The sequence below is a fragment of the Xenopus laevis genome, chromosome 6L (assembly GCF_017654675.1).
Source record: "Xenopus laevis strain J_2021 chromosome 6L, Xenopus_laevis_v10.1, whole genome shotgun sequence".
In the NCBI taxonomy this organism is placed as follows: domain Eukaryota; kingdom Metazoa; phylum Chordata; class Amphibia; order Anura; family Pipidae; genus Xenopus; species Xenopus laevis.
Genome location: NC_054381.1, coordinates 48,266,511 through 48,284,011, shown reverse-complemented (window position 1 = coordinate 48,284,011; position 17,501 = coordinate 48,266,511). Strand labels below are relative to the sequence as shown.

At 39.3% G+C, this 17,501-nt stretch overlaps 1 protein-coding gene across 1 annotated transcript; it reads right to left on the bottom strand.

Moving 5' to 3' along the window:
• Positions 1-543: 543 nt before the first annotated feature.
• Positions 544-14,611, bottom strand: LOC108718924 (nuclear receptor subfamily 1 group D member 2). The gene is made up of 8 exons (XM_018267447.2): positions 14,316-14,611; positions 9,349-9,657; positions 8,574-8,662; positions 7,960-8,104; positions 6,905-7,563; positions 4,541-4,726; positions 3,013-3,223; positions 544-1,561 (listed from the first exon to the last, which is right to left on the bottom strand). Exons 1-8 carry the CDS (start codon positions 14,344-14,346, stop codon positions 1,365-1,367), a joined length of 1,827 nt encoding a protein of 608 aa, XP_018122936.1. The 5' UTR covers positions 14,347-14,611; the 3' UTR covers positions 544-1,364.
• Between the last annotated feature and the right edge of the window lie 2,890 nt (positions 14,612-17,501).

Genomic DNA, 17,501 nt, shown 5'->3' with positions numbered 1-17,501 from the left:
AGACTCAACGTTTCGATCCCAAACCGGGATCTTCGTCAGGAGAACTCAGAACACTCTCTGAAAAGTCCTGTGAGTGTCGCTATTTCCTGTATATATATATATATATATAAACAGCATGGAGTCGGTGCACTCAGAGCACAAAATGGATGCCTCGGTGCTGGAACAAAAAACAATAGTATGCAATTTTCAAAAAAGGTCCGCACACACAGGACTTTAGATAAAAAAGAGAAAATATCTTTTATTCAACGTTTCGGCTCGGACACTTGAGCCGTCCTTCACTTCCTGAGGACGGCTCAAGTGTCCGAGCCGAAACGTTGAATAAAAGATATTTTCTCTTTTTTATCTAAAGTCCTGTGTGTGCGGACCTTTTTTGAAAATTGTATATATATATATATATATATATATATATATATATATATATATATATATAGAGAGAGAGAGATTTGCAAAATAGCGGCACTCACAGGGTTTCTTAGTGCAAATAAAAGATTTTTATTGATTGATAGAGTTCAATAAAAATCTTTTATTTGCACTAAGAAACCCTGTGAGTGCCGCTATTTTGCAAATCTCTATTTACCTTCATTGCTGAGCACCCAGGTATTGCCTTGGTCTACGGAGTGCACCTTTGGAACTGTATATATATATATCTATATATAAAATTATCTGTAACACTATGAATATGAATATTTACATTTTCAGGACACCTTGGTAAAAGATGATATACAGTAGTTATAATTCTATGTACATCAATATATTTAGAAAAATAATTACTCACAGGTGCCAGGTATCTGCAGCAGAAGAGTATACAGATTCAGTAGAGGCACATATGATTAAATCTGGTAAAGCATTCAGAAATATGACAGAGCTATATATATATATATAAGATTGAAAGAGTTTTTTATAAAAACCCTGTAGTACAGTACATCGTATTCACTCTACTTGCTAAAAGCAGTTCTACTGCTAACGGTTTGTTTATTTTTGGTGCAAGAGCAAATTCATACCTTCATTCCATTACCGATTTTCACATCAGAAAGTTCATATTAAAATCACTCGCACAGCTCTTCAGTGATTTGAAAATATTTTCTTGGAGCCTGCGAGATGTTATGATCCTATAAAATTGAACGGAAGTTGGTGGGCAACGAATGGTATTTTGCCACTTGGACAACCCTAAGTGAATGCAGTCAGTGTGAGGCCTAGACGGGAAAAGTACGAGTGTAGACACCTGCTACACAAGCTCTGCTTGCTTTTCAACAAAGCACCAAAAGTAAGTGTCAGCTGAGCGGGTGCCATACCTCCACCGGTAATAGGCCTAAATCTAACAATATTCTATCACACGACAGATGGTGAGACAATTATTAAGAGGCCTATGGGTGAATTTTAAAGGCCAGAAGTTCTTCCGAGTGCATTTTATTGAGAGAGCGCAGATCAGGTAGCTTCAGGAGGAGCTTTGTAAAGGTAGACGCTTCATTATGGTGGTTCCTCATAATTAAAGTCCTTAGTGCACGGATCAAAGTTTCCTGTAGTGCTTCAACAGAATTGACATTTTCGATACCAGATCGATCTAAAGCAGAGAGGAAAATTAAGAGTTTAAATTACCTGAAACAAAAGGTTACAAGGTCACATATTTTACCCGTACAACTATTAACTAGATAAGAATCTAAAATGACATTTCTTAAGTGGCAGATTACTTGGCCATATTATAATAAAGCTAGAAATAAAATAGGCCATGGCTGAATTGAGCAGATAATCCCTTTCAAATCACGTATAGGCAAAACTAAGGAGCTGATTTATCAATGTGTGAGATTAGAGCTCACCACAGTAACATCTCGATTCATTCCTATGAGATTATTAGAAGCGTATTTATCAAATGGTGAAGTCTTTCACCCACTTATAAATGCGCTTCTAAAATTCCATAGATATGAAAAGAAAAATGGGTGAGTTTTTCTGTGGTGAGCTGTAATTGGATGTCATTGATTTTATCTGTCCCTACATCATGTTGATCACGGCTATTTGAAGAACAAAGCAACAATATTTTTTGCATTTTTGGGGGGGGGGGGTTGAAATTTGGTTTGACTAGGCACTTGGATTCGGCTGATTCAGATGGAAAATGCTCAGATTGGGCTAAATCCGGAACTGAATCCTTGATTTAGTGTATCGCTAGTTAAAACTGCATCGGCAATGGGGGAAGGAGTGATTTGCTGGTGCAATTTCACCCTGGAAATAAATACTGTGCAATTACATAACATATACAAATGCTGTGCAGTTGCGTAAGATGAAATTGTGAAAAATTATATTTGAAAAATGTTATTTGTTAAACACTATGAGCTCTACTTTACTTATATTGCTCTCGTATATTATTTTGATAAAAGATCACTGTTTGCTAAACAAGTGCAGAATATTGCACTGTACTGTTGTTATCTCTCTTTAAAGACTGTCAAAATTGTTCCTGCTAAGGCAAGGCTTATAAATACTCCATAGAAAAAAAGTCCAATGGCACATGGGATTGATGCAAGCAAGATTGCCTTGCGTGTTTAATGAGAAGTGCAACGTTTCGGGGTCAAGCATGCTTCACAATGGAACTGCTTTCAGTTAAGTTATTGTTTCTCCTACTCAGTGTAACTGGAGGAGTCGCATTGGGACTTGGATTTTTACTACTGAGTGCTATTTTCATATCTACCAGTGAGCTGTTATCTTGTGTTACGGGGCTGTTCTCTGGTTACCTTCCCATTGTTCTGCTGATGGACTGCTGGGAGGAAAGGGAGGGGGGTGATATCACTCCAACTTGCATTGCAGCAGTAAAGAGTGACTGAAGTTTATCAGAGCATATCATGACTGAGGCCACCTGGGAAACTAACAACATGTCTAGCCCTGTGTCCATGCCATGATAAGAAATCACTCCCATTTGGTTCCCCAAAAGAAGGAAGGTGTTACACAGAAAAGTTATATGACTAAAACAATGGCAGCCAACAAACACATTTTGGTTGAACAAATATATTAACCAACGTATCTTACCAGAAGACACCAGGACAACTGCTGTGAACATACTCATCTCCTCCTCACTAAGTTGCAAAGCACTGAGTTTCTCGCTAAATTCAAAGACAGAGTTCAGGAGATCCCCAGCTCCCATTGAGCGTAACTCATCGACACTGTACTTCTTCCCACTAAGGAAGGTGACAGTACGTTCCTTTGCGTCAAACAGTGACGCAAACCGTACCATCAGTACCTGGTAAAAAAATAATAATAAAAAAGGATGATAACATATGATTTTCAAGTAAGAGTAACAAAAAAGAAACTTTTCTTTTACTGTTAAAGAAAATATATGAAGACATGCACCAGATCTTAAAAGTAAATGGCTGGAGTAGGAGGCAAAAACTGAAACCACAGCCACCACTTCAACAAAAAAAACATAATTTTCTTCAAGAAAATGAGGCATGAGGCATTCTGCAGAGAAAATTCACATATGTACTTTTTGCTCGTAATTTTATAAAACTGCATTCACCCTGGGTTTTGGGTGGCAACATTTTTTTTATGATTTTGTTTTAAAAACAAATTGCATTAGTTGCTTTGATGTATACAATTTACACCAACACATGACAATCAATAAATCAGCCTCTTAGAGAGGAAAGACCTGATTAATTCTATTGGTTGCAAATGTATGTTTCAAGCCTCATCTGTTTTTAATTAAAGGGATACTGTCATGGGAAAAAATGTTTTTTCAAAATGAATCAGTTAATAGTGCTGCTCCAGCAGAATTCTGAAATCCATTTCTCATAAGAGCAAACAGATTTGGTTATATTCAATTTTGAAATCTGACATTTTGTCAATTTCCCAGCTGCCCCAAGTCATGTGACTTGTGCTCTGATAAACTTCAATCACTCTTTACTGCTGTACTGCAAGTTGGAGTGATATCACCCCCCTCCCTCCCCCCCAGCAGCCAAACAAAAGAACAATGGGAAGGTAACCAGATAGCAGCTCCCTAACACAAGATAACAGCTGCCTGGTAGATCTAAGCACAACACTCAGTAGTAAAAACCCATGTCTCACTGAGACACATTCAGTTACATTGAGAAGGAAAAACAGCAGCCTGCCAGAAAGCATTTCTCTCCTAAAGTGCAGGCACAAGTCACATGACCAGCTGGGAAATTGACAAAATGTCTAGCCTCATGTCAGATTTCAAAATTAAATATAATATATCTGTTTGCTCTTTTGAGAAATGGATTTCAGTGCAGAATTCTGCTGGAGCAGCACTATAAACTGATGCGTTTTGAAAAAAAACATGTTTTCTCATGACAGTATCCCTTTAACTACATGCAGTTCCTTTTTTCAAAAATCAATTGAGGTCCATTAGTGCCCTGCTGGTGATGACACAACTTCAGAACATAAAGCAAAATGTCTCACAGGTGAGTCCAAAATTGTATATGCAGATGTATAAGCTTTTAATTGCTTCATTAACTTCACTCCAACAGGTTCGGTAACAGGAAAAAACAAAGTAAAAGTATTTTTATCTTAATTCATTCGATTCAGTTAAACAGTTGCTCACCTCAAATGTTCCAACCTTCAGCAAGTTGACCTGGTCATGCTGTGAAAGGTCTTTGAATCCTGGAATGCCCTTTGCAAACTCAACCACCTCTTTAACAGCAGGAGTGAAACTCATGGAAAACTCCTCCCAGATCTGGGTTCCTGATTTATTGGGGTCCATAAATGGAGTCATACTCATGGGGCATACCTGTCAGTTAACAATAACACCTGGTAAGGGCTTGTATTAAGTCAGAGATATTGAAAAAGTAAACAAATCTCATGACCCTTTCTCTTATCATATACTTACAGTAAAAAATGTTACCCAGTCAATAAAATAATAGTTTAAAAAATTGAACTAGAGAGTTATTGTACCTAAAGAATCTAAAAGTTATTCATGTGCACATAGGTCTTTAAACGAAAACTTTACAATTCCAATTAATACTTAAAGGAAAACTATACCCCTCATACAATGCATAAGATATTGCATAAAACAGCTCATATGTAAAATCCTGCTTCATGTAAATAAACCATTTTCATAATAATATACTTTTCTAATAGTAGGTGCCATTGGGTAATCATAAATAGAAAATTGCCCTTTTAAAACATAAGGGCCGCCCCCTGGGATCGTAAGATTCACTGTGCACACAAACAAACCAAACATACTATACTTCTAAGGTCACATGAGCCAATTAACAGACAGAGATGTGTCTTTTGCTTCAACACTTCTTCCTGTTACAGTTAGAGCTGTAGTATTTCTGGTCAGGTGATCTCTAAGGCAGCACACAGACCATCACAAAATGGTAAAGAGATGTAAAAGGGCAATATTTACTTAAATATATATACCAGTTTGGTAAGATTCTTTAATATGTCACTTAATATGATATAAACCAGTAATCCCCAACCAGTGGCTCATGAGCAACATGTTGCTCTGCAACCCCTTGGATGCTGCTCCCAGTGGTCTCAAAGCAGGAGCTTATATTGGAGGCAAGTTTTGGTTGTATAAAAACCAGGTGCACTGCCAAACAGAGCCTCAATGTAGGCTGACAATCCACATAGGGGCTACCAAATGGCCAATCACAGCACTTATTTGGCCCCCCAAGAACATTTTTCATGCATATGTTGCTCCCCAACTCCTTTTACTACTGAATGTTGCTCACGGGTTCAAAAGGTTGGGGAACCCTGATATAAACTATCTGTTGCTTAAGTATTTTGGGGGTATAGTTTTCCTTTAACAGATTATTTACATCATAATAAGTGACCCATGAAAGAATCTAAATTGGCATATACATATAAAAAACTGCCTTTTTCCACCTAACCTTGAGCCACCATTTTGTGATCATCTGACAGGAAATGATACAGCTCTAACTGTAACAGGATGAAGTGTTTGAGTAAAAGACACAGTTCTGTGCATTGATTGGCTGATGTAACCTAACATATATGCGTGCCCTTAGTTTGTGTGTCAAAACATAAAAATTAATGGCAGACTTTCTATATGGGATTATCCAGTGGCAAATGCTACAGTTATTAGCATCATTTTACAACCCAGTGTGCATGGCATTTTATAATCTCAATAAGAAGCAAGTTTAAAGGGAAAGATGACATTTATCTAACTCAATGGTCTCATGGTAATTTGTAAAACAAAGGCAAAGACTAGTTTATTAGTGCTTATAGGTGATTAGAGGGTCTTAACTGAAGAGGGTACCTTCACAAAGTCTATTTATAGATATTTATCATGCAGTGTAAAAAGTGGAGTGAAACGTTACCAGTGATCTTGCTTTTGCTTTCGAAAACTGAGAATACATAGGGAGATCTGCTCGTTTGCCAAACGAGCGGATCTCTCCCCAATATGCTCACCTTGAGATGGGCGATATCGGGCTGATCCGATTGTAGGCCTGAGGGCCCAACAATCAGATCACAATGAGAAGAATACAGGCAGTCAGATCGAGGGCCTTCGTTGGAGAGGGCCTAACAAATTGGCACCACCAGTAAATCTGACTTTCCTTGCCCTTGACACATATCCAGAACCCCTGTATTACCGACACATTTCAGGGCTTAAGTTAGAAGTCCTAATATGTGATTTTAATTAAAGGGTTGTTTCATTAAAGGCAGCCGTTACAATTAATACAATAATTGTACAACAATACTGCACAACTGAGCTGTCAAGCTGAAACACCAGGGAGAGGAACATTAAACTTTTAAAATATAGATATAAAAAAAGTGAAAGAGAAAAACATTTTATTCTGGTGTACTAGCTCAAAACACATGAAATCAGTTAATGAGAGGAAAAAATGTATTCTAGGCCAATCATTTCTGCATCTTCATTTTCACTGGTGAAATAAGCACTGATAAAATTAAATAATCTATTAAAATAGTTAATAGGTTATACCAGATGCATCCTCCTTTCTCTGTTGCAAGGGTAACCATTTACGTTATTGACTTGGGAGACATCAAGCATTTTTTCACTGCTGCACCCCCGGTGGCTCAAACCATTGGAAATGTTGTGCCCATTGGAAAAGCAATTGACCGGCCCATTTGGATAGGGCATGAAGTTCTTGTCATTGTCTGCCTCATTTATATACTTTTTGTTTTTATTAACAGGACAATGAGCAGTGCGGATCCCATTTGTCATGTGGTCATTGTTAAGATGTGGAACATTAGAATGTATTTCTTCCTGTTGCCGACCTGCTTCAGATGGAAATTCCACAGGCACCTGGTTATACCTAAAAGTCTCCCTTTGAGCCCCTGTGACTGTACCAATGACATCTTCTTTGCTAATGTCCATTGGCATGACTGGTGGAGGGTGAGGAAGAGAAGGAGGCAAAGGAGGAGTGAGTGCTTTATTTCCTGAATAATGTTGACTTTTGGATCCCAGGTTCTTTAGTGCATTATGTGGTGGCTGTAGTGATGAAGGTGCTGGGTAATCTGGCAGTACTTCCTGAAGAGATGAGCCATTGAATTGGCTGCTCATCATAGTCTTCATGACGGTCTGCATCTCTATCAGCATTCTCTGCTTTTCACGCTTTGGGATTCGGCCAAAGCGAACAGCTGTTGGGGTATAATACATTTGTCAGAGATATTAGAGAGAGACAGAGTCAGTATTTACGATATGATGATCTATTGATTAAGATGATACTGCTTTTATCATAAGGTTAAATACACAATGAAACCATACAAATGGTTTCATTACTCACAATGAGTGATATAATGAACACTAACGCATAATATTTAACGCTTGCTTAAGGGTTGTTCTACCAATCCTTGACAGATGCCATTCAGTTCAACCCTTCTTATATTGGTGTGATGTGGTCTTTCAGCTTCAGCAGTTGGCTGATAAACAAGTAATACAATCTGTACCACAATTTACCAACATTTCTGATCAGAGTTTAAGATAAATGCATCATTAATAAACATGCCGCATACATTACATTTGCAGACACTAACCATCTCTCGACATCCCAACAGACAAACACTTTTTGAAGCGGCATTGCTGGCACCGGTTTCTGTTAATCCTGACGATGGAGCAGCTCTCGTTCTTGAGGCACTTTTTATATTGAATATTTTGTTGAATACTTCTACGAAAGAAACCCTTAAAGAAAGGAGCACATTTGTTGAAACAATAAAAGGAAATTATATCAAAAGATCATAATTAAGCCCTAAAGCAAGGGTGGGGTTCAAACCAGCTGCAAGGAGGGCTATCTTTTATATGACTGAAACTATAGGAAAGTAAATGTTACAATGATTTTTCCATTTATTCAAAAAGTCACATATATGGATTCACAATTTTTTAAAGCACAGAAACCTGAGAAACTTTGTATTGCAACTAAATATCAATGTTTTTGCTTCAGGTTATTTCCCCTTTTATAGGGTCATATTAGTTACTAAATGAGAAATAGTTGAACTTACAGCTATCTATATGAAAACTGGGACACTGATTTAATATGGAACCTCACTCCAAAATCCAAGTCTATAACCACGAAACAATGCAACTATATCATTTTTTTTGACTGGGTAATATAGGTAATATATAAGTAACAGGTGACTGTGAATTGAATTACCTTACAGCCTTCACAGGCATGCACTCCATAATGGAACCCAGAGGCCACATCACCACAAACTTTGCACAGAAGGACCATGCCACTGATTTCTAAGGGCAGAAGAAAAACAAAGGGTTATTACACTGTTGCCACAAGTTGATCTTTTATTACAGTCTTAGGCTGATGGATCATATTGGCCCATCGGTGTTGCAAGTGCATTGACAAGCAGACCCCAACTCCCTTTCCTCCCAGCAGCCTAACAACAGAACAATGGGAAGGTAACCAGGTAGCAGCTCCCTAACACAAGATAACAGCTGCCTGGTAGATCTAAGAACAGCACTCAATAGTAAAATCCAGGTCCCACTGCGACACATTCAGTTACATTGAGTAGGAAAAACAACAGCCTAAAGTGCTTGCTCTTTCTGAAAGCACATGACCAGGCACAGTGACCTGAAATGGCTGCCTACACACCAATATTAAACCTAAAAAATACATTTGCTGGTTCAGTAATGAAATTTTATATTGTAGTGAATTGTGTGCAGTGTAAACAGTGTAATTGAGAGAGATAAAAACAACATCATAAAAATCATTACAGAATCCCTTTAAGAAATGTTACTCCTTTATTTGCATTGTGTTTGCAGTTAAGGCTTCCCTGGAATATCCATTGCAGCTGCACCAGAGATGCAAAAGGCATACTCTGAACAAAATCTGGCAGGTTGTCACTTATTAATGAACGGTTAAAACAAAAAAAGTGTTATGCCATAAAACATTGAAACAGTGAGTCAGGTTTACGTACTAGATGGACATGCTCCATGACCTTTGGTCAGGACTGCTGCACTTGTATAGGTGGTCTTTATGCACAATGTGTCCACTTGCTGGTTTCTCTGGGATTCCATGTGCCTGCAGACTATGCCTTCGTTGGACAGGGTGGTTTTTTTGCCACTGCCATTTCCACTGCTCCCACCACCACTGCCCTCAGATGAAGAGCTACTGGGAGAAGAGGGCAGAGACGAGGAAGACTGAAAGCTGCTGTTGGAGCTGTCGCTGTGGCAGGAGGATGGACTGGAGGCTGAACTTGAGGAGCTGATGTAAGTGATGACGCTTCCTGGAAATTAATTATCAGACACAATTAGTAATAGGGACACTGGATTTCTAAATATGTTTTGAAGGTTTGCATTCATTCTGGTCATGGTATATCTAGCAGAAGTAAATCTAGAGAAACTGGACTTGCTGAGTTATCATTGAAGATGTTTCACTACTCATAAAGGAAGCCCTCTGCATATGGAAGAGTTTAAAGGAACAGTAACGTCAAAAAAAAAAAGTGTTTGTTGCCCTGCACTGGTAAGACTGGTTTGTTTGCTTAAGAAACACTACTATTGTTTATATAAATAAGCTGCTGTGTAGCAACGGGGACAGCCATTCAAAGGAGAAAAGGCTCAGATTACACAGCAGATAGCAGATAAGCTCTGTCTGTCTAATGGTGTTATCTATTATCCATTAGTTAACCTGTGCCATATAGCTGTTTTTCAATTTTCGCCATTGCTACACAGCAGCTTGTTTATTTGAACTATAGTAGTGTTTCTGAAGCAAACAGATCAGTTTTACCAGTGCAGGGCAACAGTACATGATATTTTCAATACTTTAAAACACTTATTTTTTGTTGTTACTGTTCCTTTAAATTCCAAGGACTTCCCATACCAGTGTTGAACTGAAGAAGCTCTAGATTTACTTCTACTATATGCATTTCTAAATGAGCAGGCTTCATTTACACGAATGGCCTAGGCTGTACAGCATACATTTTAATTGTAGCATAATCAATACTATATATACAATGGAGTACTCCAAGTTCCAAATATCAGAACAAAGATTTATCATCTACCTATCTTTTCATATTATAAAATGTGTATAACCCTATTACAGAATGTGAATCTAGCCCATGCAGCCAGTCTTAAAATGGTAATCATTTTAAAACTTAGTATTTTCTGAATACTATTTACTTATTTACTTAGAACACACAAATACTCTAAACAGTTTCTGCTACACTTTAATAGATAATATTAGGTATCTATATCATTATTAATAGCATGTCTTAGCAACAGATCTGAGAGAACGACAGAAGAGTTTTGTAATTTTTTGTTCTGATCTCAAAATGATTCTGGTCGTCTCAACCTTCAAACTACGATGTTGTTATTTAATCATGTTTTTGACTGAGCTCTTTCAATACCATTGGTATATGGTTACCTCTTTGGCTGACTTGAGATTGGCTGTTACATAATTCCCCTGACATGTCCCCCTCCCTAAAAACACATGGTTCGTTAAGCATATCCCTGTGTCCCTTTCAAATAGGATCAGTAGGGTGCAAACACGTGTTTTCTGCACAGCTGTACTGATCTTACTGATTTATATAAGCGTTTGCGCAGAACAAATGCTCTGTGAATTCACATAATGTCAAGTGTGTCCCAGGTTCACAAACAAAAAGCTTCTTAGCAGAAAAATAAGGAGCTGTGAAACCGTCGTATTGTTTAGCTTTACACTAAGGTTCACATAACTATCTGTTGTTTGTAAAGAACCTGTTTTATTTCAAGGGGATCTAGCCCACCCACCCCCACTAAAAGAAATGTGATTTTGGTCAGAGAGTTCTTCTGAGCAGTTTTGCTATTATTAAAGTAGTAATTAGAGTCTTATTTCTGTTGCTCTTTTATCTGGCATGCTGTTTTAGCTAACATTGAATTGGGAATCATTAGGCAAAACTCAAGGCAAATTAAAGAATACGAATGGAAAAACCTTAAAGCCTTTATCAACAATACTTTGTATGGATGTATATATGTCTCTATATAGTTTTGCATGCACCACAATCGGCGGAGCTAGCAAGGCAGTGGAAAAGGAAGGTAGATATTTAGGCATAACCGAGCCAGCTAATCAGCGGCATGGTATACTTAGAAAATCTTTTGTTTTTATATATGGGCCTAGTTGAGAAAGTCGCCCAGGGGGTCCATGTAGGCAATGAGATAATAACCTAGCACCCAAGGGGGGGAGGGGAGTCTACCATTTAAGCATAGCGGATTCCATGATTTCTGATAATGGCTCTAAATGCAAGAAGAACTAACAAACAATTGTTTTATAAATGACTGTACCAGTCCTATAAAAATAATTATCCATTTCATTATCCAGAACAGCAGCCATCTTTAATCTTGGTAGGCCATCCTTTACATGTAGACATGGCACCACATTGGCTCAGTGTGCTCTACGCTACAGTTGAGGAGCTAAGCTCTGTGGTAACCAAAACTTTATCAAAATATGAGGGTCTTTCACTCATAGGAGCTAATGCTACAGGGCAGATAATTCATTCAGAATTATTCTGCAGAATGCCCCAGTTTTGAAGCTGCAAATAAATGTAAATCTTGATGTACAACTAATTAGAGTTGTATAATGAATATGTTATTGTATATACACTGTATATTGCATGTCAGCCTCAGGTAACTTACAGCAACCCAGAGCAGGGGCTGTAAATCAGCAGATAAAGATATGGAGTTAAGAGTTAAGGTGGCCATAGACGTAGAGATCCGCAGGTTTGGATCTCTCCCTGATATGCCCACATTGAGGTGAGCGATATCGGGCTTATCCAATCGTGGGCCCTAGGGCCCAACGATCAGATCATAATGCATCCAATACGGGGGTCCGATCACGGGACCGCATACACGCACAGATGCGGCCGTGATACAACAGGATTTTTTAACCTGCCCAATCAAGATCTGCCTGACTTTCGGACAGGTATCGATCTGGGAAGCCTGTCGGATGGCCCAACACACGGGCCAATAAGCTCCCGACTCGGTCTGTCGACAGCTTTTATTGGCCCGTGTATGGGGGCCTTTAAGGAGGCAACGTAGCCCGCTCACTCACTGAGGTTGCAAGAAGAGCTGCCAGAGGTGGGGGACACAAGGGTTTGAACTGGGTGAAGGCAGCAGAAGAGATATGTGCAGAGCGCTCCTCCACCTCTATGAAGCACAAAAAGTTGGTGCAAGGCACACTGGTAAACTCACGTATTGATCAGACCAAAAATTTTAGATAAAAATATGAAAACTTTATTTATATATTCATCTCTCGCGTTTCGTATCCATAGGACACTTAATCATATCCTAAGGATACGAAACGCGTCAGGCGAGAGATGAATATATAAATAAAGTTTTCATATTTTTATCTACTATTTTTTTCTGATCAATACTTGAGTTTACCAGTGTGCCTTGCACCAACTTTTTGTGCTTCATATATACGGATTGTCCGCTCCCCCTGTGTGCGGGACCAATAGATACAATCGGGCTTCAAGGTGCCCATAAACACACCAATATCATCGTACAAAACTAATTTTCATACATTATTCAGTGCATGTATGGAGGCAGATGAGCCAACCGATATTGGCAGAAGGCTTGGATATCAGTCGGTTTGTCGATTTTGATTGGGTACCTTTGAAGGCACCTGAACATCAGCCACCGGAAAGTGCTGAATCATCAGATACAGGTAGAATTCTATTGTTTTTACCTGTATATCTGACGATTCAGCTCTTCACGTGTGTGTTGAAACGAACAGGAAAGTTCGTTATTGTTACATCTATGGCCACCTTAAGCTGGCAGCACAACCCCATAGGAAAGAGTTTACATATGTTTCTCACATAAAAAAAGGGGCAGATTTCCCAGTTCCAGCCAAAGTCAATCTTGTACAACCTGCTACACTACAATTCTATTTAAAGGAAACCTTCCGTAAATAACCTTCCCGTTGTACAAGTTCCACTACAGAAGCCTCAGAACTGCAACCATAAGAATAACTGGATGTGACTCATAATACAGAGGTCCAGCCTACATTTTTCTGATCCACGTGTGCCCCTACTCTAAGCCATGTGCCAGTCTCACCGGCATCTGATCTAGAACAAGCTGACGGCCAATCAGATGACAGTTGCAGTTTCTCAAGCACGGCATGGGGAGGGGACTTTCAGAATGCCATTGTTGTGGCTGATTGGCCTGGAGCCATGTGACTGGAAACCACGTGTTGAGAGAAAGTAGTTTGTGAAAACAGCTTCCCCTCAAGCGAGTCTCACGTGGATGGCCGCTTGGAGGCCTCCAGCATTATGTAATGACTACGTCACTTCTCCCAGTAGCCAATGAAACACACTGAGAAGCACAACGTAAACACGAGCTGCACATGGCTAGGACAGCCAGTCCATGTGAGCAGCCAGGATGACAGGAGCTCTGGTAGAGAAAGCCAAGTATACAGACAGCAGCCATTCCCTCCTCCCTGTAACCCACTTACAGTGCTATTGCCACATCTTACCTGGGTCATTAGGGCCAGGAAAGAATGAGGTTTTAGTACAGACACCCCAGCAACACCCCTGCACTCACAATGTACCCCATAAATCATACAGAGCAAAGTTTGTTTCTTTTCTTTTTTTGAGGCAAAACCACCTTCCGATAAATAGCACAAAGACGTCAGCCTGAGACCCTTTCTAATAGTTGTTGTTGAACTATAACTCTTACCCACGTCAGCCACGAACAAGGAGGGTGCTGGGAGTATAAAGTACAGTTTAGCCTGATCTAGTAGATAGATCATACGTATCGCTCCACATATATATATATAAATATTTGGGCTTTCAGTCTAGTACATGGACTACAGAACAGAGGTATGTGCTTCAGTAGCCTGGACATGGGGACCATTCAGATTACTTTAATAAATGAGCACTAGGACACACACCTTATAACATTCAGCCCCACTTACCTGTGTGGTTTTCCATGCTGATCTTTGTCATATAGATTTTGGGGGGTTGCTCTAGGATGTTTGGAGTAGCGAGTGTTGCCAAACTGGGGTTCCTCACACCCCCATATTCCTCCTTCTCTTCCTCCTTGTCTCAGCTTTTCATTCTGATGTTAGGTTCAAGACCCCACCGGCCCCACACAGAGCCAAACTCAGAGCATATACAACTTACAGCTGCAGGGGAAGAGCAAGCCGCACATTTCCACTGTGACTGCACAACATTGATAGGAAAGAAGCACACAGAGCTGCTACTGTCCAACAGGGAGGGGGAGGAGGAAGGAGGGGGGGCGAGCACTTCCATTCAACCAGCTGAGAATCAGTGTGCAGCATGTCACTCACACAGGCTCTGCCACCACATCCAATCAGAAGGCAGAGGGGGCAGGGCAGCAAGCAGACTTCTAAACATGAAGGCAGTTCAGTAACTTAGTCACATAGGATGAAAAAAAATGTGGTGCCTTCCCACTTGCCAGGACTAAAGCTCTGCTTCTCTGGGCGACTAATCTCCTGTAAAAGCTTTCCCATAGGCAATAATGTGAATCACTGGTGGTAAAACCCACGTGTGGCTTCAGTCTTCCAAAATTGCTTGAAGTTTCTCCCTGTGATCCACATCATACCTCCCAACATTTAGGAAACAGAAAGAAGGGCAAAAAGATTTGGCGCCAACTTGTTGGCCATGCCCATATTTGTGGCCACACCCCCTAATTGCCACATTCATTTTACATAATTTGGCAGGTTATGAATGTTTGAACACATTTCTATGGTTTTTATATGTTATTACAGTTTTGCAAATGAAGGTGAATTGCCCTTTAAACTGTGAGTCTGACTTCTTATCTTATCAAACTGAAAAAAGAATGTCAAGTATCTATTTTGGGCTCTCTGCCAAGACGCAATTAAGTTAAATACTTTGTATCTGTTTCGACTGTTCAGTGCAGCAGATCAAAGATAAACCCGGGACTTATCAATACAGATCCGTGACAGCGGGTTGAGCTGTCAAAAGCGGGACTGTCCCGCTCAAAACGGGACAGTTGGGAGGTATGCCCGCTGACAACTATGGTTGCCACCTTTTAAATGAATACTTACCGGCTGGTGGGGGACGGTGACCTAAAATGGACTTGACAGTGGCATAAAGGGGTGTGGTTATGATGTAGAGGGGACGGGGTACTGCATGCAACGGTCTGAGGATGGGTTATTTAAAATCCTTGTAGAAAAAAGGTGAGTGTCTGGTAGATTGGGTAGGGCCAAAGGCTAATCTTAAGGTATTACAAATTTACTGGCAACTACATTGCCGGTAAATTTCTAATACCGGCCCATGGTAGGTACAGCGGTATCGTCACACCTTAGGGTGGTGGCATGCATAGCATTCCGGGGAGATTAGTGACTAGATTTGAATTTCAGGTGGGATGGCACTCGGATCACATTATTTTCTGAATTCGCCCGAAGTTGACTCACGAGAAAACTTTGGGTGGCGGGAAGGCATTTCGGGGAGATTAGTCACCCGAAGAAGAGGAGATTTGTCGCTGGGCGACTAATCTCCCCGGAACACTAGGTGTGCCACCACCCTTACCCAGTTCACTATGGCCACCCTTAATGAGTGGTGGTGCAGGGGCAATGAAGACAAGCAAGGCTAATTTATAAGTGGTTATTGCGGGTGACTGAATCTCCCCATCAGGCCCGGACTGGCAATCAGTGGGTTCTGGCAAATGCTGAGGGGCTGCTATAAGGTGCCATAGAAAGTCAGTATTTAGTGGGCTGCCTAGTGGTTAAAAGCCAAAACACACATTGGTGGCCAGGGTCCCGAATGGGTGCCAGGTTCTCCATTAAAAAACAAACATATTCTAATAATTTTATAAAAAACACACTACTGAAAGATTTGTACAGTCAGTAATTAGAGTTAGTGAAGAGGAAATCACAGGCAAGGGATTGTGTTTTTTTATAAAAACAGTATAGATTTCTTAGTAAATGTATATTAGAAATGTTTTTATTTTTTAATGAAGAACCTGGGACCATTAGAGCTCTTAGTATTTTTTTTTTAGGTTTAAAATATTTATTTGATTATCACATAAACAGGAAAAAACAGTATGACAGCATATATCATTCAGACTCATTTTCAAACATTAATAACATTAATAGATAAAAAAACATAGAACAACTATCAAAAATGTACTGAACCAGTGGATGTAAGAACAAATGAAAAAAAAAAAAAGAAGAAAAAGCCCATTGATTTTGGAAAGTCAGATTAACCAGTTACCATCCAATTTAGATTTGAAGAAACCTAGAAATTTGATCTTTGGTATTATACTCACGGGTCTCAAAATAAGGAGACCAAATAAGTTTAAAGGATTCTTTAGAACTCCTCCCATTTGACTTTGCTTTTAAGCCTCCTGCCAACTAAGTTGGTTCATGTAAGAAATGGCATCTGTTAATGAGGGGGACTCTTTCTGTAACCAATAATTAAATAAAGCTTTCTTGGCAGAAGCCAAAAACAAAGTTGCCAGTGTCTCTCTTTCATGGGACATGAGTTTTTGCTTAGAAGGTAAAGGAAACTCATTATTTTCTAGATTAAATAGAGCAAACATGGAGATAATTGTATCCTAATTTTCAATCTATTGTTCAAAAAACTAGTGACCTCCCTCCAAAATAGATTAACTTTAGGAACATAAATAGTGGAAAAGAGAAACATTAGTCTCATGAAATTTAGGACAAAACAAAACAGGACTGGTAAAAGTATCTTTAGAATTTTTTTCCCATAACCTAAGTGTACTACCTTGAAATGTTGTTTTCTCCAATTTTCTCCTAAGATAAATTTTTTATAATTACTTAAAGACTTGTAAAAACTCGGACCATTAGGTAGAAACTTTTAGTAGAGGTTGTGGACCTGACCCATACTCATTCCAACATTTCTGAGAAATAGAGTCGATTGAGATCAAAGAAGGAAGTTCCAAAAATGCAGTCAAATCCTCAGATAGCTTGTGGTCAGATAATAGTAGGTTATTTGTATTATGTATCAAAGAAAGGCCAAATTGACAAGCAAATTAATAATATCTATCCGACTCATGAAGCTTATATTTTCCTTTGAGATCTGACCAAGATAGTAGTGTCCCTTTAAATGGATTAAATATGTCTTTTAGACTAGTAATTTTTCGTTCATGT

Excerpts from the sequence above, each read along its gene's own strand:
- LOC108718924 (XM_018267447.2), bottom strand. The coding sequence starts at position 14,346 with ATGACAAAGATCAGCATGGAAAACCACACAG. Across the intron at positions 8,663-9,348 it reads TCATGGAGCATGTCCATCTA|AAATCAGTGGCATGGTCCTT; the intron begins GTACGTAAACCT and ends TTCTGCCCTTAG. Across the intron at positions 8,105-8,573 it reads ATGCCTGTGAAGGCTGTAAG|GGTTTCTTTCGTAGAAGTAT; the intron begins GTAATTCAATTC and ends CCTTTCTTTAAG.